The sequence below is a fragment of the Acipenser ruthenus genome, chromosome 4 (assembly GCF_902713425.1).
Source record: "Acipenser ruthenus chromosome 4, fAciRut3.2 maternal haplotype, whole genome shotgun sequence".
Classification (NCBI taxonomy): domain Eukaryota; kingdom Metazoa; phylum Chordata; class Actinopteri; order Acipenseriformes; family Acipenseridae; genus Acipenser; species Acipenser ruthenus.
In genome coordinates, this window is record NC_081192.1 from 59,584,389 (window position 1) to 59,609,679 (window position 25,291).

The following is a 25,291-nucleotide window of genomic DNA, read 5'->3' on the forward strand; positions in this document are numbered from 1 at the left end:
GGCCTCAGTAAAAAGCTGAAAGAAATAGAAAAACACTTGGTGACAGTTTTCTCAAGCTACTACCAGGTACTGTAGCAGCACAAAATGTCCCAAATCACAAACAAACAAATAAATAAAAATGACAAATAGTAACAACTTTTTGGTTTGTTTTTTGTTAAGCGTTAGTGATCTGTTGCTGTAGTCCACTTAACTCTCAGCACATACAAAACAGTGTTGTAAAATCAATATGTTCATAAATCAAGTCATGATCACTATCCAACAGAGCAAATGCGTCTTATATTCACGTGATTTATCCGAAGTTCAGTCTATCAGGTTTTATTATACTTTGCAAAAGCAAGCAAACGTATAACATTATAACTGAGTGTGGCAGGGTGAGTTTGGTGTGTGATTCTGTGAGTGAACAGGTTTGCGTGTGGAATGTTTGGAATGTGCCTGGATCTAATGAGGTGCAAATTGCCCAATTGGCTCCAGGCACCTGTATAAAAGGAGGAGTGTGTGGGCAGTGAGTGGCAGGGGCGTAGCTAGGTTGGAATGGACCCTGGTGCAGAATTCTTAAATCGGCCCCCCTCCCCTCCCACATTAACCTAAAAGTTGGTTTCTTATTCCAAAGTAAGATGTTATTACTCTATAAATAAAGAAATGTATGTCATTTCAGTGGTTTCTTTAGCTTGGCGAAAACAACAATGACACTTTCAGCTTCTTTGCACATTCATTCTCAATTGATAACACGGCCAGACCACTCAGACTTTCTTGGGACAGTGCTTCTCAGATAGTTTAATGAGCTTCAGTTTTGAGAAGGAGTGCTCACAAGGTACCACTGTTACCGGTATGGTAAGAAACAGCATGCATGTAGTGCAGATATCGGGGAAAACTCGAAGAGAGAAAGTACTTTTCAACCATTTAAAGTGAAGCTATTTCCAGTATTGTTGATGTCTTAGCGAGTTCAGCTTTCATGATCAAAATGAAAGAAGTTGGCCAGGTAGAGAGGGTGACAAGCTGAAAATCTGTTAGTTTTGTGTTTGGACTCTTGTCGGTAGTAGATATTTTAAATCTGATTTTTGATTTGATATCCTCATAAAATTCCGCATTTGGCTTATATAAAAAAAATTAAATTAATTCCACATCAAAAAACATTATATCATTGGAAACAGCTACTTAATGCCTTATTGTGGATATATTGGGTTTTAATTTCTGATTTACGGTTGAGAAACTACAGGGGCTGTAACACAAAGTGGTCATATCCACACTCATATATGGTCATTTTAATACAGCACTATAGTTACTAGCGGTAGGGTACCCGGCGGGTGTGTGCTGGCTAGTGGAAAGGTGCCGGCTAGTCCATTAACTCGTTTGTCATTATTCATTAGGCCTACTGTTTTATTTTATTTTATGAGTATTTTGAACAGAAAAATTAAAAAATGTTCACATATTTTTTTCCCTTTTGAAGTGTGAGTGGGGCCTGGAGCAGCTACACCACCTGCACTTATGATAGCTACGCCCCTGGTGAGTGGGAGAGTGTTTGGAGAGTGGAGTAAGTGTTTGAGGTGAGAATTTTTTTTGTTTTTGTTTATCCAAAGTTGGTGTATTGTTTGGAAACCATTGTTCTGTGTTTGTACCTTTTGTTTGGCCCTCGTGCCTTTTTATTTTGTGTTTTGGTAAATAAAAGTATTTTCTTCCCTCTGCGGCTATCCTGTCAAAAGCGGGATAGCGCCCCCTGGAGACTTAGAGCAGAAGTGCAGTTTTTTTTTGTTTTGTTTTGGTTGTTTTGAAAAAAATAAATAAATGGGCAAGAAGAGCAGGCAGCAGCAGAAGCTGCAGCAGCAACAGCAGCAGCAGAAGCTGCAACAGCAACTGCTGGAGATCCCAGCAAGCTTGTTCCCATAGTGCTCCTGGTGCGGGAAGGAGGACCATCGCTGGTTGGCCTGTCCAGAGGGGCCACCGGCAGACTGGTGTGGTTGCTGCAAGGAGGAGGTACAACTAGGCGCGATGCCCCTATGTGCCAGCCCAGGAAGAGGAGCAGCTGCCACCCCAGGCATCAGCAGCAACACCTCTAGCTCTAGGGTCACCGGGTTCACCCTCGTCCCTAGAAATCTGGGACTGGCTGATGAACGCGGAGGGGAACCTCTTCAGCGACCTCCAACTGGCTATCAATGCACTGTGGTGTTGAGATGGGGAGCAATGGGAGGTCTGGGAGAGACAGCACCACCTGGCGTCCCTTCACGATAGTACAGCCATGGTGCTCCATTACCTGGCTGAAGTTATGGCAGAAATACCATCATTGCAGGTACCGGAGTGGGTTGAGCTGCCGTCCCGCGAGCCAGAGGGGTTGGAGCTGCTGTCTCCAGAGCCGGAAGGAGAGAAGCTGACGCTGCAGTCTCCAGAGCCGGAAGAAGAGGAGCCGCCGTCTCCGGATCCGGAAGGGGAGGAGTTACAGGCTCACCACCCTGATTTTTTTGGGGGGAGGAGGGCAGGACAGCCCTCCATTGCTGCCGGATGAATAGGCAGCCTTTCCACTGCTACTGGAGGAACCGGCAGCCTTTCCCCTGCTGTCGCAAGAACCAACAGCCTTTTCCCTGCTGTTGAAGGAGCCGACAGCCTTTTCCCTGCTGTCAGAGGAACCGGCAGCCTTTCCCCTGCTGTCGAAGGAGCCGACAGCCTTTTCACTGCTGCCTGAGGAACCGGCAGCCTTTCCAGCACTGCTGGAGGAACCAACAGCACCACCAGCTCCACCACTGCTGCCGGAGGAGCCGGCAGCACCACCGCGCATGGATGCTGCCTGCACGCCACTGCCCGGTGTTGCCACCTGCCTGCCGTGGCCCGTGGTTGCCTGCCTGCCGTGGCCCGTGGTCGCCTGCCTGCCACTACCCAGGGTTGCCGGTCCGCCACTGCCTGAGTTGCCCGTTGTGGGCCAGTGGAAGCCTCTGTCCTCTGCCCAGAACTTTAACAGAGACATGTGGGACTTTAAGGGGGGAGGTGGCCGACTGTGGCCAGCCATACTTTGTACGGGGAGGGTAGGTATGTGCCAGAGTGTAGTGAATGTGAATTCGTCTTGTTGTTTGAATTCACTTTGTATAAAATGTTCTGTTTCACATTTGTGGTATTTCCTACTGATGTAGCATACTGTACACAAAGATTAGATTGTTACAGGGAGTAAGGTTAAGGGATAAACTTGTACCAGCTGTCTGGGAGATAAGACATGTTTGAGAGCTATATTGAAGCCACATTGAAGGTGCTTTAAACATTTGTGATTTAAAAAGTCTCCAGGATCTGATGCCTGAAATGCAAAAACAATATGAAAGTGAATCTAAACAAGAAGAATTCATTAGTTAAGATAAATGTGGTACATTATTTAATACCCAGACTAAGTGCTTTTTAATTTCACTCAAAAATGTAATTCAACAAAACTTAGAGAACCTGATTTTACAAACATAAAACCCTCAAAGCTAATGTCACAACTCAGTGTAAATATCAGTGTATCTCAGGCAATTTACAAATTCTTAATAAATAAAATATCTAGGGAACTGCATCTCCCCCTGTTTTGCATGCCTGTAATAATATTCAGAACCAATGACAGTAAGGAATAGCATGCTGACTGTATCTGTTACAGATGTTAAATGTGATTTCTGTTCTTCAAAGAGAAACATTGGCAGCTCAGCTGCTTGAGATCCATATGATCTAATTCAAAACAGCTAAGTGGGAACCTGCATCTGGAAAATTTGACAAACAGATTACTGCAAATCATCCATTTTGGGTGAGTAGGGCAATGTTTAACTTGTTTATCACCCTTCTAGTTAAATCGCAATGAAGGTGAGGTCATGTTCTTGTATTTCCATAAATGGTATTAATACTTTTTATCTGCATAACTACATACAATGAAAAATACAGTGGATATTTTGGTATCTCTCTAAAACAATACAATATATACAACAGAACTTTGGTTTTGCTACTGCCTTTGTAATGCTCTTCAAATGCAGAGGTATAAAATGTACAACATTTTGCCTTTCCTCCCTTAAAATGTTTTTTTTCTTCTGTTACACTGACTTTTTCAGTAAGTCAAGAGCAGCCTGGTGGTGTTTTCGTTCAGTTTCCAATTTCTGTTTATTTGCCTCCAGCCCCTGCAGCATGAACACAAGCACATGATTAGTTTGATTGGATTTATTGGCCTGTTCCATCACAAAATTAAAAAATATATATTACATTAGCCTTAGAAAATCCACACCTGTCCTTTTCATATCTAATGTAACCATATTTTAAAAATGTATTGTCCTTTCTAATTTGGCCAGTAGTTTTATGAAGTTTATTTCATGCTTGCAAGGACTCTGCAAGTGGTTATCAATCAAAATTATCATGTGAAGCTAAACTTTTAATAATAAATCCTTATCTTGGTGTACAAAAATGCCTGTGATTGCAAGCAGGGTTGCTCATCTTGAATCGTTAAACAAATATTTTTACTTAGAATATAAATTACTATGAATGCTTATTCCTTTTTTATAATTATAACACAACGACTATTTCCTGGTTACTTTTGAGGCTAACTTCTAAGGCTTACTGCCTTTAACTCAGAAAAAAACTAACAAAAGGACAGGGATCTTGTGCTTTGTAGAGCTGTGCCAGTTTATTGTCTGATACTTCTTTGATACCTGCATATATGAGCTGAGGTTATGCACAATGCAATTCAATTCATCATTTTTTTCTTTTAGACATCTCAGTTGCTCTTGAAGAACACTTTCCTCCAAGTCTTTCTCTGTTGAAAAAAAAGGTAAGCTTGTATAAAGAATGGCGTAATTGTACTTAAGGCTGTATTTTTTTCACTATTAGCACGGATTTTACAATTTCTGTGAAATGTACCCATTGCCGTGTAATATGTAGTTCCCTGTGAACGTTCCCATTTCTGAAAGAATTGTGTAAAAATATTTAGAAAACGATTCCGTATCATCTGCCAATTTGTTAAAATCAATTGTGCAAGTACCAGCTTTTTCATTTTGACTTGCTTATTTAAATAATAAGCGCAATAAAAAATTCAATAATATTGCTCAACTGAGATATCTGACACTGTCCAGATACACTATAAGCAGCTCTGACAAGTAAAAAAAGTTATTTGTTTTATAAAGTTTTTTTTTTTTTTTTTTCTCTATTTATGTCTGTGATCCTTTATGAACTTTTTCGGGACTATTTTCCTACAACTTTTCTCAGGGGAAGGGTATCAGATGAATTATAAAAAGAGGTTTTAAAGTGTTTTTTTTTTCTTCTTTCTAATATCGATAGTGCCCTCTCAATGAAGGCTCTACCGTGTGGTAGTTTATCTTGACTTTCATTGGCACCCTCGCCTTTGGCTCGGAACGCATATCTCCAGTCATGGTCAATTACCACATGGTAGAGCCTTCATCAACGGGCGCTATTGCTTAAAATATATTTTTATCACTTACAAATAAATACTGCAAACATTCCCCCTATTGATGCACTACCTGTTACACTGCATTTAGGAACCTGGCAGTCAGTTTAGTTTGCTTACAGTAAATGATTGAACACACTGCATAGAGCTGCACGATTTCTTTAAAATGTCTTGAAAAAGACTTCCACTGCATCAAAGATCAGAAATATTTCTGCTAAAGATTGGGACATTTCACGCGCCTGTTATTTTTACATTTATTTATGTTTTTACTTTGATAATTCACTGATGGTGAAAAAGGAATGTCTTTAAAAGGTGGACATAAAATACAAAATATTATAGCATTTACTGTTTTTCAGGTACGCATTTTAAATATTTAGGAACATTTTGAGAAAATTATCAATTTTGAATGTGACAACAATATTTTTTTAAGTAGAAACCATTCAAGCTAAAACTTTAGTATGCTAACTTAAACAGAAGCCCTTGAATGCAAGTATCTCGCTCTCAAACATACAATTATCATTTGTTATTCATCCAAGTACCATGCATGTCTTAACTTTCCATCCAGCACGGAGGTGGGCTGCAATGGAAAAACTTACCTTCAGTGTACTCTTGGTAGGTTTCGAACACGGAGGCAATGCCCTTCCATTTTGTCTGCCACTCCATTTCATCCTCACTGGCAATGCCCTCACTTTGGTCCTCTCCGGACTGATCAGAACTCTTTGTCTGCCCTTTGTGCATCTTCGCTGACAAATGAGAACTGGTATTGTATTCTGCATAACTCGCTGTCAAAATACAAATTAAAAGAGAGAAATAACAGTCCTGCAGTCCTGATAAAATAACCAATTTGGCACCATTTTATCAGTACTTCAGTTTCAAGTACAAAATGTAACCATTACCAAATGGGTGTTTACCTCCTAAAGACCCCGAAACCTGAATAGATATATTCTAAGTTGCACGCACAGATACCAGCCCTGGCCTACAGATGAGACAATAAAACAGTCCATCTTTGAGGATGAGCTCAGACAGGTCAAACTGTATCTGAGTTGACAGAGGTTCAAAATGTTGACCATGCAACAGCTGTTGCAGTCAGTCAGGCCAGGCAACTGGTTCACCATGGTGGACTTCAAAGATGCATATTTCCACATCCCCATAAGACCTGGGCACAGGAGGTACCAGCAGTTATCTTTTTAAGTAACAGCATACGAGTTCTGCCATTTGGCCTCTCTCTAGCTCCCTCTGTCTTTTCGAAGTGCATGGAAGCTATTCTGGACCCATTGAGACTCGGAGGCATCAGAGTGCTCAGTTACCTGAACGACTGGAACAGGCAGGCCCACACAGAACTCGTCACCAGCCACCTATATCGGTTGGGCCTGTCGGTCAATCACGCAAACAGCCAGCTCACACCAGAGTGCGTAGAATAGCCGCCTGTTTAAAGCTTTTTCAGCTAAACAGAGAGCTTACAGTAGTGACATTCCAGAGACTTCTGGGCTTGATGGCAGCAGCTTCCCAGACCCTTCCTTTGGGTCTCCTGCACATGCGCCCTCTCCAAGCCTGGTTCAACAGCAGGGTTTTTCAGCCCGTGTTGAACCCGGGCCGCCTAGTAACAGTGTCTCACCACTATCTAAAGGCGCTCTCTTGGTGGACACAGCCTGCCCATCTACGCCTAGGCGTAGCACTGGGAAGCATCACCAGAAGGGAGGTCATCACCACGGTTGCGTCCAGCATCATTTAGCGATATCGCTAAATCATTTAGAGATATCTTTAACACTAGAACCGCCACGGCAGTCATTTTGATGGTTTGAGGTTTTCAAATTTAAATTACTCTGTGTGTCTGAAAGTTATGTGGTTGTCCGTTTTTGACTTTAATAAATACAAGTATTAAATACCCTGACAGTGTTTGAAAGGCAGGATCACAAAAATAAGGAAGTTCTGCCCACCTAGAACCGCCAGAGCAGTCATTTTGACTGCATTTTACAATAGATGTTTTTATTTTGAATATAACCTACAATAGTCCATTTTATTTTTATATACAAGCCTGTTGTTATCTCTACTGGATCTGGCAGCCATCAATTCCTTTGTTTTGTACAAGGAATGCACCAGGGAAAATATCAGTAGGAGAGATTTCATCTTGAAGCTAGCCACAATGCTTCGGCAGAAATATTTCGATCAGAAAACTGCAAAGCAGCAGGCTGCTGCACTGAGTGGCACACGCAAGAGAAAACATGTTACTTTCATTTAAATTTTTTTTTTTTCGTTTTTACAGTTTTGTATGTACATATACCTGTTTATATCTGTTTACACACTATAGTTTCTATTAAAATGTTTAGTTTTTCATAGTGCTTTATATGTGGTAAGTTAGAAATTAAACCCTTTTATGTTTAATAGTTAATTTAAATAGTGTTTTTGCTGTGCAGATGTTTGATATGACGTGCTTGAATAAAACTTTTGAGTTGTATCCTATAGTTTATCTTTCATTTTACTACTGATGTTGTTTAAAATGTAACCATCATAATGACTGCCGGCGGTATAACCGTGGCGGTTCTAGTGTTAAATAACTTCCTCTTCATTTAGAGGTGTCTCTAAATGATTTTAAGATATCGCTAAATAACTTCCTGTTCATTTAGACATATCAGTAAATGGACAGGAAACCCATTCAAAACACACAGCATTTTAACAGGAAGTTATTTCGATATATCTCTAAATGATTTAGAGATATCTTTAAATGAACAGGAAGTTATTTCGAGATATCTCTAAATGAACAGGAAGTTATTTCATGATATTGTAAAATGATTTAGCAATATCTCTAAATGAACGGGAAGTTATTTCGGCAGTTTGGCATACCATGCTAGCAAAACATTATTTAGAGATATCTGTAAATCAGTTTGAGATATCTTTATTTCATTTTTACATACCTCAAAATGAAACTGATTATCTTCGAAAGGGTTTATTTACATAAATCTCATATTCATTTAAAGATATCTGCAAATGATTTACAGATATCTCTAAATATTTTAAGAGATCATTAATATAGACCCAGAAGTGTTGCAGGTTCTGATATATCACTCAATGTTTTACCCTACCAACCATTTATATTTTTAATCAATTTTTTATATTTATTTATTTTTTGGACAAGAAACAAATTACAACAAACCATCAACGAATAACTAACAAATCTAACTATAACTTGCATTAAATCAAAACATGGTGGCACCATCCCATTAAAAAGTAAAGCTTTGGCAGGGTGTGACGGAAATATGAGTTCTCCCGACCTGTGAGGGCGCTAAGTAGCGAAAGGGAAAGGCTTTGGACGGGTTGGCCTGACAGTTCATTTCCTGGGTCGGAAAGTGAGTCAGCCTGGAAAAATTCAAAGCTCCGTTGCAGGAACGTATTGACCCGGAAGGTAAACGAGGTAGCAGCTGCAGGCAATAGAGTCAGCTGTAATTGTTTACCAAGGGGTCATGCATGATTGCATAAAAGGGGCCGGAGAATTGTAAATCTTTTCCTTCGCTTGGTTTTTATTGAGAGACTGGAAGGACCGTGAGAGACGCAGAGAAAGTGCACAGGAAAATATTTGTGAGTGTTTTGTTTGTTTGTTCGTGTCTGTTTAGTAACTGTCTTGTGTTTTTGTCATATAGCACTAGACGGCTAAACAAGAATCCGGAGCTGTCGCCAAGGGCCGCACAAAACCGGAACAACACTGCACTACAGTTACGATTAACATTGTTATCAGCACTTGTTCACAAGTATAGCACGTATTATACTTCACCACAAGCACTGAGAGCACTCACTTTGGACTTGTGATCGTGTGTGTGTCTAATTGTGTGTGTTAGTACTGTGCTTATTATTTATGGGACTGCAACCCTTTTGATTACTGTGCAATACACATTGTTGTGTATTGCCAGTTCATTATTATTTGCTGGCTGGTCATCAGACCATTGTATTAATAATCATTAAATTAACCATTTCACCCATTCTTGTTGTCTGTTTGTTCTTGGGATTACTGCATCCGCACCACACCTGCTATACACCTGCTACTAATTACCACTTTGCCACACAGGGCCATACTTTTTTTTTTTTTACATTTTCCAAACACTGCAGTACTGTATTTCAAAATTGTATTATACCATTTTAGAGAACTCTTTCTGGACTTTGAATTAAATACGTTATATAATTGAAACCATACTGAGAACCACATTGACTGAAAACTATGGGATCTTTTAAGAAAAAGTCTTTGCAAATGTTGTACTCGAGGAAAGACAGATAAGTAAATCTGTGCCACATTTTTTACGCTACAATTTAAAATCCCAACATTTTCATCTTGTTTTCTTTTATTATAAAAGCATTCACACCTTTCACTTGCCATTTAGTTGCACTGTGCTTTCCTACATATAAAGTATTACACTTTTTTACTTAGATGTTTTTCAAGGGTAAGCAACATATGTTCCATATACACTACCGGTCAAAAGTTTTAGAACACCCCCATTTTTCCAGTTTTTATTGAAATTTACTCAGTTTAATGTATCAATGTACTCTGAAATTAAAGCATAGAACAAATAAACAATTGGAGATAAAAAAGAAATCATGGAATCGTTTTAACAAAATTTAATCTAAATTTTTGACTCATTAAAGTAGCCACATTTTGCAGATATAACAGCTGAACACACTCATGGCATTCTTTCTACAATGGAAATCAAATATTGTTCGGAAAGTTCTTCCCAACACTGTTGCAGAAGTTCCCACAAATGTGTTGCACTTGTAGGTTGCTTTGCTTTCACCCTTCTGTCCAGTTCATCCCAAACCAGCTTGATGGGGTTTAAGTCTGGAGACTGTGCTGGCCATTCCATGATTTGAAGCCTACCGTCTTGTTCTTTTCTTCTAAGGTAGTTTTGATATAGCCTGGAGGTATGTTTTGGGTCATTATCTTGCTGTAGGATGAACCCATGACCAACTAGGCGTATACCAGAGGGTATTGCATGGCGCTGCAAAATGCTGTGGTAGCAGTTTTGGTTCAGGGTGCCACTCACTCTGTGCAAGTCGCCGACTCTGGATCCAGCAAAAGAGCCCCAGACCATCACGCTTCCTCCTCCATGTTTGACAGTTGGTGTCACACACCGAGAAACCATCCTTTCGCCTACTCGACGGCGTACAAAAACCCTGCGTGATGAACCGAAGATTTCAAATTTTGATTCATCGGTCCATAAGACCTTCTTCAGTAGTCCACTGGCGGTGCTTCATGGCCCAGGCAAGCCTCTTTTTCTTATTCTGCCATTTTAGCAATGGTTTTCTTACTGCCACTCGACCTGTCAAACCTGCAGCTCAAAGTCTTCCCTTCACAGTTGAAACTGAGACTTGCTTACTTCAACCAGTGTTAAGCTGTGCTTGAAGCTGTTGTCCTGTGAGCCGCCTATCACGCAAGTTGTTGACTCTCAGAAACTTGTCTTCTGATTCTGTTGTGGCTTTGGGTCTGCCAGACCTCTTCCTGTCAGAGTTTCCTCCAGTTTCCAAGTGCCTTTTGATGGTGTAGGAAACTGTACTCACTGACACCTTGGCTTTCTTTGCAATTTCTCTAAAGGAAAGACCTACACTTTTAAGGGTTATAATGGTCTGTCTGTCTTCCTTTGTTAATTGCCTTTTTCTCGCCATTATGAGAGCACTATACTACTTCCTGCAGTACAATACTGTCCAAATAATGCTTAAGAGAGTGTAGTAACACAGTCTGTTCCAACACTGCTTTTATACAGACAGAGGGTTTGTAAGTAATCAGCAAAAGTTGGGACACTGTAGGAATTGTTAGCATCAACTTTCAAGGCTTAATTTACTTCCATTGCTGCAGAACAGCTGTAAGTTGTTAACCCATTACTTGTTCCCTGAAAAAGGCCTTTTTGTATAACTCTGAAATGTACATTATTTTTCAGTTTTTGGTAACCTAAACTTTTTTTTTAACCTCTGGCAGTTTACCGCTTACCTTTGTACCATTTCAGGTTATTCACTGGACTTGAACTGCTTAAATTTCAATAAAAACTGGAAAAATGGGGGTGTTCTAAAACTTTTGACCGGTAGTGTATGTGGAACAAAATATTGTACAGTCAAGTTATCATGTTCTAGTATTTATACAAATATTCAACTTGAAAGTGATTGCTAGCATGTCAGACATCTGCAACTCTTGTAGCATTATGAATAGGTGTTATTTCAGAGGTCTAATGATATGCCCTGCCAAGCAAAAGTACTGAGGGCCTTCCAAATCCCATTTGTGTTGCTCTGTCATGTTTCAAAAGGCTTACAATATTCAAATAATCTTTAACCATTCCTAGTTTTACAACTGAATACTTTATGCAAGTGGAATACTATTTTATATGGAGCAACCTCCACACCTCACCCTCTCTTAACTGGAGTCCCCCAAGGGTCAGTCTTGGGTCCTCTCCTGTTCTCTCTCTACACCCGCTCCCTGGGCCCCCTCATCGCATCCTATGGTTTCTCATACCATTTCTATGCTGATGATGCTCAGATTTTCCTCTCCTTCCCCACCTCTGACTCCACCATCTCCTCCCGTATCTCTACCTGTCTGTCTGCTATTTCCTCCTGGATGCACTCGCATCACCTCAAACACAACCTCTCTAAATCTGACCTCCTTTTCTTTCCCTCCTCCTCCCCCTCCTCTGATCTCTCCATCTCTGTTCCTCTGGAATCTACCACACTCTGTCCGTCTTCCTCCGCTAAGAACCTCTGAGTCACCCTGGACCCCTGCCTCTCTTATTCCCAGCACATCTCCACTCTGGCACGCACTTGCCGATTCTTCCTGAGCAACATCCGAAGAATCCGACCCTTCCTCACCAACTATGCTACCCAGCTCCTGGTCCAGGCCCTGGTACTCTCCCGCCTAGACTACTGCAACTCCCTCCTGGCTGGCCTCCCTGCGTCCGCCACCCATCCGCTCCAGCTCATCCAGAACTCTGCTGCCCGCCTGGTGTTCTCTCTGCCTCGCTTCGCCCACGCTACTCCACTACTCCGCTCGCTCCACTGGCTCCCGATCACCGCTCGCATCCAGTTCAAGACTCTTGTACTAGCCTACAGATGCCTTGACCAGTCTGCACCCAGCTACCTCCAGACCCTCATCTCTCCCTACACCCCCACTCGACCTCTCCGCTCCGCCTGCACTAGAAGACTAGCTCTACCACCGCTACGCTCCCCTGCCTCCAAAGCCCGCTCCTTCTCCACCCTTGCTCCGCAGTGGTGGAATGACCTTCCTACAGATGTCAGGACTGCCCAGTCCCTGACCACATTCCGGCGCCTCCTTAAGACTACCTCTTCAAAGAGCACCTGTAGAACTCCTCTGTTTGTATCCTGGGACACTATCACCCTTCATGTAAATGTGCTTTATTTTGCTCTTATCAGCCCCTATTTTACTGCATTTAATCCTGTACTTCAGAATACTGTAATCTGCCAAGTTTTTAACCTGTAGTACTTTGTATTTAATCACATCCTGATGTAACTATCACTATTTAATCATATCCTGATGTAACTATCACTATTACCTGCTGTATTATTGAATTGTGGTTTGTCAAACTTGTACTTTACTTGAACAAAAGTTATTGTATTTCTTGCTCTTATTGTATTACTTGTATTGTAACGCTTGAAATGTTTTTGCTTACGATTGTAAGTCGCCCTGGATAAGGGCGTCTGCTAAGAAATAAATAATAATAATAATAATAATATGTTATAAAGTAGGCCACTTAGTGTCCATTTAAAAAAAAATAAGGCTTTGGTACAGAATTCAAATAATTGCATTTGTCTTCAACAGGGGGCCTCAAATCCTCTCCAAAGTGTTTGGCAGACCTTGCTTTTATGGCACTATACAAATTGGATTTAGCTTTTACTAAAATGAAATATAATGATGTTTACCTAGGGGCTTTAATTGAAGGTGTGCAAGAAACTGTTTCTTTTCATCTGTGTCCATGGCTCCATTTTTTTCCTGAAACTGACTGTTTGACTTGGCAGCAGAAAGCAGGGTTGGTCTACTCTTCTGTAAAGGGGGTACATCTGGACTGGAGTCACCTAACAACCGCCTCCTCTTCCTCTGCTGCTTCACTCCTTCCTTTCTAGTGGTAAGACCAAGCAGCTCAAGAAATACCACTTCCTATAATAATAATAATAAGCACCCATTTTTACATAAAAATGATTTAATTTCCATAGATTTCTGATGTCTTTTTAAAAACCAGAAGTTTAAACCTTCGGAATCATGCCTTACCTCCAAGTACATTTGGTACAACAGAGTGTAACCATTAACTAGTCCCCCTACAACACTTCCTCCAGTAAAGGTGAGTAATACATCGCTATGTAATACCTATATTGAGGTAACAGGGATGCATTTAATCTTCAGAAGTGGTGACTGAAAAAAATACATCTGGTAACTTCATATGAAGATATTTCAAACCTATACCAAGTTGCTCTTACAGTTACATTTTTATAAATCTTTGAGTGGTTTGATGTGGTTAATTTAGTCAAATATTGTCAAATACACTGTATATGACTCTCATCTTTGTAAATGAGATGTAACAATAGATTAGACAGTTGAAGCTTATAATTTGGCAGTTGTTTACTATATGTGTCAAAGTTTATTTTCTTCAGGAAGTGTGAAAAATAACAAAATAACTGAATGTTGCTGCTTTCCTTCCAGAGATATAGCACAGGAAACCTCCTCTTACCCCAGGTGAGTTGTCCAGTTTGACAGGTGGCTCCGCTGTAAGTCTGCTCACCAATGTACTCATCCTTCTCTTACAGGTTCCATAAGCAGAAAAGTCACAGTTAAAGGGCAGACCTAAATGAGGCGATATATTTACATGACTTTAAGAGTACTGTTTAAAAAAATAAATAAATAAACAAACAATTGTAGGAATTTATGTAGAGGATTTATATTGCTAGCTGTTGGTTCCTTTTCAAGTACAAAATGTAACCATTAACGAATGGGTGTTTACCTCCTAAAGACACGAATCCTGACTATTGTATACCAAAGCTGCTCTTTGAGCCTGTGACATAGGCATGACCCCGCCCCCGAGGGATCAAAAGGACTGCATTCACAGATCTCAGCCTCATTTTTCCTTTCAAGACTCACCTGATGAAGAGTCTTGTTCAGATAAGTACACATGTTGCTTATATCTGTATATATTTCTAATTTTATGTGTTTTTACAGATTTTTATGTGATATTAAGCAAATCACTGAAATAGTATCTTTATTTTCGCATATTTGTGTGCACACAAGCCTGTTACTGGTTGCGTCCCGCGTGAAGCCAGCGGCTCGAGTTGCTCCTTCCCTGGGACCCAGCACCATAAATCATAAGGGAATTTTTTTTCTCATTGTTTTATTTCTGTTTTACAGATATTACGTGCAGGCCTATCTGTAGCGTGGTGCTTGACACCCGTACAGTTAGACCAGCTGCTGGGCTCAGCAGCGCTGCACAGAGCCGAGATACTAGTTTTTTTTCAATCTGCGGACTCACCATGCAGCCACCCAAGAGCTACAGCGTCGGAGGACAATGCAGCTCTCGGGCAGCTTACAGGCAAGCCCGCAGGCGCCCGGCCAGACTACAGGGGTTGCTGGTGCGCGGTGAGCCGAGGACACTCTGGACGATCTAGCCCTCCCTCCCCACGGGTGGCGCAAAGGAATAGCCTGGACTCGAACTTGCGACGTCCAGACTATAGGGCGCATCCTGCACTCTACGCAAGTGCTTTTACTGGATGCGCCACTCGGGAGCCCAAGCTTTGGCTTTTTTGTTGGTTGTATTACAACCACAGTATCTCGATGCCGCTTTGGTGAACAGCTATTAGCATCACCATTGCGAAGGCTGTTAGTTTATTCTGACAAGCATACTCCCTCAGTCTTGTGTTGGTACTGACTGAGTGGTTTTGCAATTGGATTACCATACCTAAAGCCACCAAACTCAGTGCCATCCCGGTTCCATCCTGGTGCTAAAGTCACCGAACCAGCCTGGTGCCGTCCCGGTACCAACCCGGTTCTGAACGGGTACCAACTCGGCTGCAAATCGGTACCGAACCGGTGCTAAAGTCACCGAAATAGTACCAAACCGACCTGGTAACATTTCAATACCGTCCTGGTACCAACCAGGTTCTAACCTGTTGCGAAAGTCACTGAACGGGTACCGAACTAACCCGGTACTGACCCGGTGCTAAAGACACCAAACCGGTACCGAATCGACCTGGTGCCAACCAGGTTCCAAACCGGTTTTGAACTGGTACCGACCCGGTGTTAAGTACACTGAACCAGTACTGAACCGACCTGGTTCCAACCCATTACCGACCTGATGCCAAGGTCAACGAACCAGTCCCGCTTGGGTCTTGACCCGCCCGGTCAATATATACAAGCAGATGAGGCAACAACTGTACACTGTACATTGCATTGCTTGCTCCTTGCAACATACCCAGGTTTCATCCCTGTGAGACATGCAAGGCCAATCTATGGAGGACAAACAGACTCTTTCTGCCTGGGGCCAGAGCATGCCAAGGAGGCTTCTGCGAATTGTGTCTCTGTCTTCAATGTTCTGCGTCCCTCACTGCTGCACAGCACAATCCCCCATCCCAGCCAGTGGTGGCTGTGTCCTTACCCCATGGCTCTGCGCCAAGGGAGACCAGACAACGCACCTGGGAAAGTAGCCCAGATAGGAAACCATCCTCACGGTCTTCCTCATTATCCTCGAGCTCTACCTCTCCTTCCCCTCCCCCGCGGAGGAGGAAGAAAAATCGTCTTTCCAGGCGATCGGCAGACTCAGAGCAGAGTGAACTGTTCTCGCTGAATTGCTGCGGGAAAGCTTGGTGCCACCTGCCCCACCTCCAGCAGAACGCAGGACTAACGGTAATGACATTCCAGAAACCTCTTGGTCAGATGGCAGCAGGTGCCCAGACTTGTCCATTGGGTCTCCTGCATTGAACTGCGACTGCCTATCGACTATGTTTCACCTCTGTCTAAGGGCACTTTCTCAATGTTTAGAGCTGCAGGCAGTTTTACCTGGCCTTGCAAAAAAAATAAAAAATTGTAGCAGGTTCAACGGAGACATGTGATTGTCCGTGTGACAGAGACAGAATGATTCTTGGTGATGAATCTCCCTCCCGACCTGAGGACGCAGTGTAAAGGGAACAGAGTGCCCTGGACTGGATGGCCTGACAATTAATTCCCAGGGTTAGGTGGAAGTATGTCATCTAGAAAGGGGGCACAGCTGCGGTACATTAAGTCATCGTTCCAGTGGGAAAGCAATGTGGCAACCGCGGATTGGAGGAGAAACGGCTGCATTTGCTAACCAAGGGGGCGTGACTGAAGGTACAAATAGGGGACATGGCTAGGTGATCTGTTCCTTTGTTTATGGTTAAGAGAACGCTAAAGGACGAGCGAAATATTACCGTGTTTAGTGTTTGTTTTGTTTTGGCGAGTCTAATTGTACTGTTTGTTATTTATTAGACGGCTAACACAATCCGGAGCTGTCGCTTATGGCCAGCACTATTGTTCACGGATTAATTGTATATTCACCACGTACACATTAGCACTTACTGTGGACTTGTGATCGTGTGTGTGTTTTGTGTGTGTTTAAAAACTGTGTGTAAATTGCAGTGCACGTGTGTAAATTAGTGTTGGTATAATTTGTATGGGGAAATGGGTTTATTGTGTATCGTTTTGGAGTTGATTTGTATGATTGAATTATTGTTTACAGACGGGCGCTCGATTGAGACTTGCTGCCTGCTAGGCTTGGTTGAGGGGAAGGGCCGCAAGTGATTGGCTGTGCTGGACCTCAATCAGCAGGTGGGCGGGTCTAGACCAAGTGTCTGACAGTTTAAAACATCCGCGGGAGATGGCTTGGGGCAACTGCAACGCCATGCCAGAGGGGAGCGGAGTATACTCGGGAGGAGAGGGTCCGCTCTGCAGGAATGATAGCTACACAACCCTGAGACTGCAAGCGGTGCTTGTGCAGGCAATGCCCAGCCAAGGCCTTATGAAGCAGCAGGAGTTGTTGTATGAATACCGGCTCATCAGTAGGTTAGTTTAGGGGATAGTGATCCCATGTAATGTATAGCGAGGGTTACGTAGTGTAGCCGGTTCCTGGAGCGGGACGCCTCGTTTTATAAGGCTAGCGCTCGCCCTCTGGGGCACCTTTTATTTGTAGTTTTTGTACTGTGTTTTATTTTGTATTTTTGTACAGCTTGCTGTATGTGTCCTCTGTGCGTTACCATGGCTGGTAACGTCGCATGACACCTTTACTTTCGTTTCTGTTTATTATTAATAAATCCTGCACGCTTGTGCCGGCGTTTCAACTCCACCCCCAGTGTCTCACTGTATTGTTTAAACATCGGCTATCCACACACGTGACATAAGACCCTGTCACACTGTGTCTATTATTTCGGGACTGCAACCCGTTGTTTACTGAACTGTACAATACACATCATTGTGTATTGCCAGCCCTCCATTTCTTTACTGTTGTCATCAGACTTTGGTTTATAAATAAACCACCATTTCACCAGTACTTTGGTGTTTGTCATTATCTTGAGCACTGCATCACCTCTACACCTGCGCACTGCAAACCACTTTGCCACAGTCCATAACCACCAGGGTGGCCTAAGTTGCCCAGTCTCAATCGCATGCCTCACAAGCTTTTGCTGTGGGTGCATGAGAACCTCCTCTCGCTTCGGGCAGTTCATCTAGACCCCAATTTCATCCCCAGCAGCTCATCTGGGAGAGGTTCGGGAGAACACAGATAAACCTCTTTGCCTCCCAGGAATCAACCCACTGTCCCCTCTAGTTCTCCGTAATAGGAGGGACAGCCACTGGGAATAGATGACTTGGCACACCAGTGGCTGAGGCATCTGTTATAGACCTTCCCACTGCTCACGTTGCTCGCGCTATGTCTGAAGGAAATCAGGCAGGAACAGGCCAAGGTGCTCTTAGTAGCCCCATACATTATATTTAGGCTCAGCTCACCGCTACCACCCCTGCGCTGACTAGAGAGGGCGAAGACGAACACACGCTGTCCTCCAAAGCGTGTGCCGTCAGCCGACCGCTTTTTTTCACACTGCGAACTCACCATGCAGCCACCCAAGAGCTACAGTGTCGAAGGACAACGTAGCTCTCGGGCAGCTTACAAGCAAGCCCGCAGGCGCCCAGCCAGACTACAGGGGTCGCTGGTGCGCAGTGAGCCGAGGACACCCTGGCCAACCTAACCCTCTCTCCTCCTGGGCGGTGCTCGGCCAATTGAGTACCGCCCCCTGGAAGCTCCCGTCCTCGATCGGCAAAGGAATAGCCTGGACTCGAACTCGCGACATCCAGAATATAGGGCACATCCTGCACTCCACACGGAGCGCCTTTACAGGATGCACCACTCGGGCGCCCAGGATAATCTGGGTTTTACTGAGCTACTACTGAGCTATGAAGGACATTGTTCCTTGCTAGAGGCTAAACGTGGTGCTTAATGCAGTCATAAACCCTCCATTTAAACCCCTACATTCAGCTGGGCTGGAATTTCAATCTTTTAAAGTGGCTTTCTTGCTTGCTATCACCTCTGCAAAGCGGGTATGTGAGATTCAGGCATTCTCTATTCTGAAAACCTGCTTATTTTTTACAGAGGCCAGGAGAAAGGTCATGCTCCATACCAATCCTGCCTTCTTCCTGAAGACTATCTTGGCTTTCCATGTTAACCAGTCTGTGGAATTGCAGGCTTTCCATCCACCTCCTTCCAGACTGACAGGGAGCGACACCTCCATACTCTCTGCCCAGCACGGGCCCTGGCGTATTATGTTGACAGGACAAAAAGTTGGGAGGCAGTCTGAACAATTTTTGTTGGCTATGGGCAAAGTCCCGTGGCCAAGCCCTGTCTACGCAGTGGCTGTCCAAGTAGACAGCAGACACAGTCAAGACTGCCTATGAGTTGGCCAACTTGCCTCCCCCAGAAAAGCTCACTGCTCATTCCACCAGAAGCCTTGCAACTTTGTGGGCTTTATTCCAGGGTGCATTTGTCAAGGACATATGCAATGCGGCAGTGTGGGCTACTCCCCATACCTTTACTACTTTCTACAGACTAAATGTCATGGATCCTCAAAACCCTGGTTTTGGAACTAGAGTGTTAAGGGCGGTTTCTCAGTCGACCCTTACAACACAGACATAGAGGTGAAATTCTCCCTCAGTTTTTTTCACCCTAGCTACTTGTTACTGGGGTTCCGAATGGTAACGCACAGGGCAGCCTTCGGCTTAGCAATCTTCTGCAATCTTTGGTATACAGTATTCAGGATTTCAGTCTTTTGGAGGTAAACACCCATTCAGTACTGGTTACATTTCTATTTCAGGGAACCAGGGTTATGATGCCCATTTACAGTCCTTTTTTTTAGAAACTACTCTCAATTATTTTAGCAACTTAACTAAAAAACTGTAATTAGAAACTTGCTAAAACATGTTTTGAGATCAATCAGTTACTAGATACCGGATGAGCTTAAATGGGCCGAATCGCCTCCTCTCTCTAGTACATTTCCTTATGTTCTTATGAAGATAATTTTATAGGTAGGAAATCTATACCTAATTATTTATAATACTCCCGTGTTACCTAAAATACCCCTGTAATTTAATGCTCTGAAAACCTCTTACCTCTTTTCTTGGCCTGTTTTAATTTCCTTTCTAAGATATTTAGGTTGCTGACAACAGGCCTCTGTACCAGCAGAGCATCAGTGTTAGTTCTGTGACTGTCTGGGTCCATGCTGTTTGGCACAGCAGTGTTTTGTACCTGAGAGCTTGTAATTTTTCTGAGCTTCTTACTTCCTGCAGGTGAAGTGATGGATAAATCCAAACATTGTTCCTGGGAGTCTTGGAGGGTGCTATCTCTCTCAGTACTTTCCTGCTTAGAGTTGTTATAAGCCACTCTAAGATAATAAGGGACCTGAGTCAATAAATTTGGCATGGCATGTTCCAACGATATACTTTTGTCCCTACAAGGTCTTGGTAGCTCTGATGTGCATATCTTCTGTGAGCGTTCTGTTTTGTCTGTGGCCTTGTCATAATTTCTGCCACGTTTGTCCCAGGCCCTGTTGTTTTCATATTTGCTTTGTTGCCTGAAGTCCAGTGCCCCTGAGGAATCCTGTGGCTCCATTGACATCTCTCTAAAGAATTTTCTTGTGGCAGGTGAAAAATTATTTAACGGTTCTGTGCTGCTTAGATGTGCCCTGTCTTCTCTGTCTTTAGGAGGTCTGCTAAAAATATACAATATAAAGCACACTATTTAGAAACAAACAGACAAATAAATACAAAAATAATAATAAAAAAACTGCTTACAGACAGTATTTTCAATGTTCTTTGGCATTAAATCAAACTTACGGACATAAAATGACACACCCCTGTATTGCAGTAGCATGTGAAAGATTACGTAAGACATTAATAAAATACATATATACAATACTAATCCTCTGAAAAGCTTGATTAAATGTTGCCAAATATTGCTTTTCTTTAATATAGATTACTTTATATAACTTAAACAAGTGGTATACTTTTTGTAATTTCATAAGAAAATGGTAATGTTTCAGGGATGGGTTCCATAGGGCAGCAGTGTGGAGTAGTGATTAGGGCTCTGGATTCTTGACCAGAGGGTCGTGGGTTCAACCCCAGGTGGGGGACACTGCTGCTGTACCCTTGAGCAAGGTACTTTACCTAGATTGCTCCAGTAAAAACCCAACTGTATAAATGGGTAATTGTATGTAAAAATAATGTGTAAAAAATAATGTAATTGTATGTAAAAATAATGTGATATCTTGTAACAATTGTAAGTTGCCCTGGATAAGGGCGTCTGCGAAGAAATTAATAATTAATAATAAGAGGCCTGAGTATATGTGACAACATGCTATGACATACAGTATGTTTTGGAGAATGTGTCAGTTGGATTACTATTATTATTTATTTCTTAGCAGACGCCCTTATCCAGGGCGACTTACAATTGTTACAACATATCACATTATACAGATATCACATTATTTTTTACATACAATTACCCATTTATACAGTTGGGTTTTTACTGGAGCAATCTAGGTAAAGTACCTTGCTCAAGGGTACAACAGCAGTGTCCCCCACTGGGGATTGAACCCACAACCCTCCGGTCAAGAGTCCAGAACCCTAACCACTACTCCACACTGCTGCCCAGTTGGATCTACACTATTCGATAAAATAAATTGTATGGTAATTTTATTATCAAGCACATAAATGGTATGAGTGGCATTTTTGGGGACATACAGGGTTGAATTATTTTTTTCACCATACTGTTATTTCTTGCAGAAGAATGAGGTTGATTCAGTATGCACACATATTTCTTGATTAACCAACCTGTGTTTGAATTGTTATGTATGTGTTTGCTGTGACCTCATACAAAAGTATTAAATGAGGCAGATACATTTGCTATAAAGTATAGTGTACAATTTGGATACGTAGACCTCCCGTTTTAAATACCAGTGTATAACCCTAACTGAGGAAACTACAACATACCAGAAACAGCAACACAATGCATTTGGTACTGATGGTACTTCAAGAATGGATTACCAGTGTGTACAGTTTAATACTATTGTGATACCATTGGCATGCCATGTAAATGTTACCATCTTACCAGCTGCCTTCAATTCCCACTTCACATAGAACCATTGGCATTGTGATGCCACTGCATTGTTGTTGAAAATGGTCCAGTGAACTTAATGATTTAATAATGTTAATTGTTTTTAAAAAATTACTAATTTTATTGAATCTTTATCTTTAAGTTGACCTTACCTTGTGTCACCAGTTTTCTTGCCAATTAAGTTGTTAGCCTTTTTGTTTAAGGTCTTTTGAAGATGATTTTGAGTCTCTCTCATGGTGATGAGAGCTGCCTCTCTTTCTAACAGCAGCCTGTTTAGGTCTGTTTTATCAATGTGTAGAGAGGATGATGAGGGACTTAAACTCTGAAGTCTGTTTGATGAGAATGAAACAGGGCCAACAATATTCTTAGTTTCTGAATTTCTGTGTATTCTCCCAAATGAAATATAATTTGGCATCTCTGAAAATCAAAACCAAAAATAGCAAAGGTCAGGTTATCTTGTGGCATGAATAAAAATAGTAATGTTCACTCTTAACATGAAAAGTATTGATGTAAACTATTGAATCATTGTGCAAAATAATCACACACTGCCAGTAATGAGTCTGAGCTGAAGACTTATTGGACAAACTGCTGTGTAATGTCTGGTAATTCCTGGTGTGGTGGGTATTATTCTAATTATATGTAATAAAGGTATGGACAGTACATTTCATTAAACACACCCATGAGGGGAACTTATATGTGTAAACCTGCCATCTACTTCAACTGCTACAATCTCATAAACAAATTCAGCTGGCAACTTCAAATTTCAGTTTAGGAAACTCTAGTACTGTTCGTTTTGACCTATGACCTAATACAGTCGCCATATTGTGGACTTTTTGGTTTCCAGACAATACACAATTAACATATTGAGAATATTGTTTTATTATTGGTAACAGCTGTATTCTGTGATTTTTTTAGATCAATTGGATCATACAAGAAAAATAACTTGTTTGTGTAAGTGATTTTACAAAGCTGCTGCTACAGCAATGACTCATATATCAGACACCTTTTGAGGTAGTGGTTATACCTGCAGGATATATAAAACAGGTCATATGACTTTTTAAGTTTCCTGGCTAAAGAGACACATTGGCAGGGTTTCCATGGAAAAAAAAAATAAGTCTCACCTTTTTCTCACGCTATTTTAAATTCTCCTTCCAAATGCAAACAACCTAATTCATATTAAAATATGGGAGGGTGTATTTAAATGTTTTGTCTGTTCCAAATTGGCCTTGCGTGACTACTGATATCGTACAGCTTTCTTAAAACTCGGTTTCCACAAACTATTTAAGATGTGTTGAATAACCCCAAATGCAGCCTGCCTCATTTGGTCACCAACAAAAACACAGTAAAAAAAGCAAAGGAAACTAAACAAAAACCCAGACATAGCCTTACACAAATAAATAAATAAATAAATAAAAACACACTACTAACATCCCATAAGAAAGCACTGTGTACTATCCATGTATTATTTTCTAAACATTTTTTGACTGCATATATAACCTTTTATTAACACACACACACGTGTGTGTGTGTGTGTGTGTATATATATATATATATATATATATATATATATATATATATATATATATATTATATATATATATATATATATATATATAGTGCAAGATATTTCAGTTTTTTATTTTTCTTAAAAATATTTCCCAAAATAAAACCAATGTCGCCTTACAATAATTGATTTTGAGTTTCAGTGTTTTAAAATAAAATATCAAACAGAACGAAATTTCAATGTACCATTTGTAATTCAGTAATATGAGAGAATTGGTCAGGGGTCTGAATACTTTTGCAAGGCTGTATATATGTGTGTATATATATATATATATATATATATATATATATATATACACACAGTACTGTGCAAAAGTTTTAGGCAGGTGTGAAAAAATGCTGTAAAGTAAGAATGCTTTCAAAAATAGACATGTTAATAGTTTATATTTATCAATTAACAAAATGCAAAGTGAGTGAACAGAAGAAAAATCTACATCAAATCAATATTTGGTGTGACCACCCTTTGCCTTCAAAACAGCATCAATTCTTCTAGGTACACATGCACACAGTTTTTGAAGGAACTCGGCAGGTAGGTTGCTTCTCTCTCTTCATGTAATCCCAGACAGACTTGATGATGTTGAAATCAGGGCTCTGTGGGGGCCATACCATCACTTCCAGGACTCCTTGTTCTTCTTTACGCTGAAGATAGTTCTTAATGACTTTCGCTGTATGTTTGGGGTCGTTGTCATGCTGCAGAATAAATTTGGGGCCAATCAGATGCCTCTCTGATGGTATTGCATAATTGATAAGTATCTGCCTGTACTTCTCAGCATTGAGGAGACCATTAATTCTGTCCAAATCCCCAACTCCATTTGCATAAATGCAGCCCCAAACTTGCAAGGAACCTCCACCATGCTTCACTGTTGCCTGCAGACACTCATTTGTGTACCGCTCTCCAGCCCTTCGGCGAACAAACTGCCTTCTGCTACAGCCAAATATTTCAAATTTTGACTCATCAGTCCAGAGCACCTGCTGCCATTTTTCTGCACCCCAGTTCCTGTGTTTTCGTGCATAGTTGAGTCGCTTGGCCTTGTTTCCACGTCGGAGGTATGGCTTTTTGGCCGCAAGTCTTCCATGAAGGCCACTATTGACCAGACTTCTCCGGACAGTAGATGGGTGTACCAGGGACCCACTGTTTTCTGCCAATTCTGAGCTGATGGCACTGCTGGACATCTTCCGATTGCGAAGGGAAGTAAGCATGATGTGTCTTTCATCTGCTGCAGTAAGTTTCCTTGGCCAACCACTGTGTCTACGGTCCTCAACGTTGCCCGTTTCTTTGTGCTTCTTCAAAAGAGCTTGGACAGCACATCTGGAAACCCCTGTCTGCCTTGAAATTTCTGCCTGGGAGAGACCTTGCTGATGCAGTATAAATACCTTGTGTCTTGTTGCTTTGCTCAGTCTTGCCATGGTGTATGACTTTTGACAGTAAACTGTCTTCAGTAACCTCACCTTGTTAGCTGAGTTTGGCTGTTCCTCACCCAGTTTTATTCCTCCTACACAGCTGTTTCTGTTTCAGTTAATGATTGTGTTTCAACCTACATATTGAATTGATGATCATTAGCACCTGTTTGGTATAATTGTTTAATCATACAACTGACTATAGGCCTACAAAATCCCTGACTTTGTGCAAGTGTACCTAGAAGAATTGATGCTGTTTTGAAGGCAAAGGGTGGTCATACCACATATGGATTTGATTTAGATTTTT

General features: G+C 41.6%; 1 protein-coding gene across 1 annotated transcript in view; it reads right to left on the minus strand.

The window, feature by feature from the left end:
* Window positions 1-2,427: 2,427 nt before the first annotated feature.
* Window positions 2,428-25,291, minus strand: part of LOC117400038 (genetic suppressor element 1-like) — a 147,128-nt gene continuing 124,264 nt past the window's right edge. Inside the window, exons 9-15 of the mRNA XM_059022604.1 lie at window positions 22,176-22,440; window positions 20,022-20,620; window positions 14,095-14,207; window positions 13,292-13,526; window positions 5,989-6,174; window positions 4,641-4,744; window positions 2,428-4,115 (exon numbers count right to left, since the gene is read on the minus strand). Of these exons, the coding sequence (XP_058878587.1) occupies window positions 4,032-4,115; window positions 4,641-4,744; window positions 5,989-6,174; window positions 13,292-13,526; window positions 14,095-14,207; window positions 20,022-20,620; window positions 22,176-22,440 (1,586 nt within the window). The 3' untranslated portion in view covers window positions 2,428-4,031. The remainder of the gene's footprint in view (window positions 4,116-4,640; window positions 4,745-5,988; window positions 6,175-13,291; window positions 13,527-14,094; window positions 14,208-20,021; window positions 20,621-22,175; window positions 22,441-25,291) is intronic.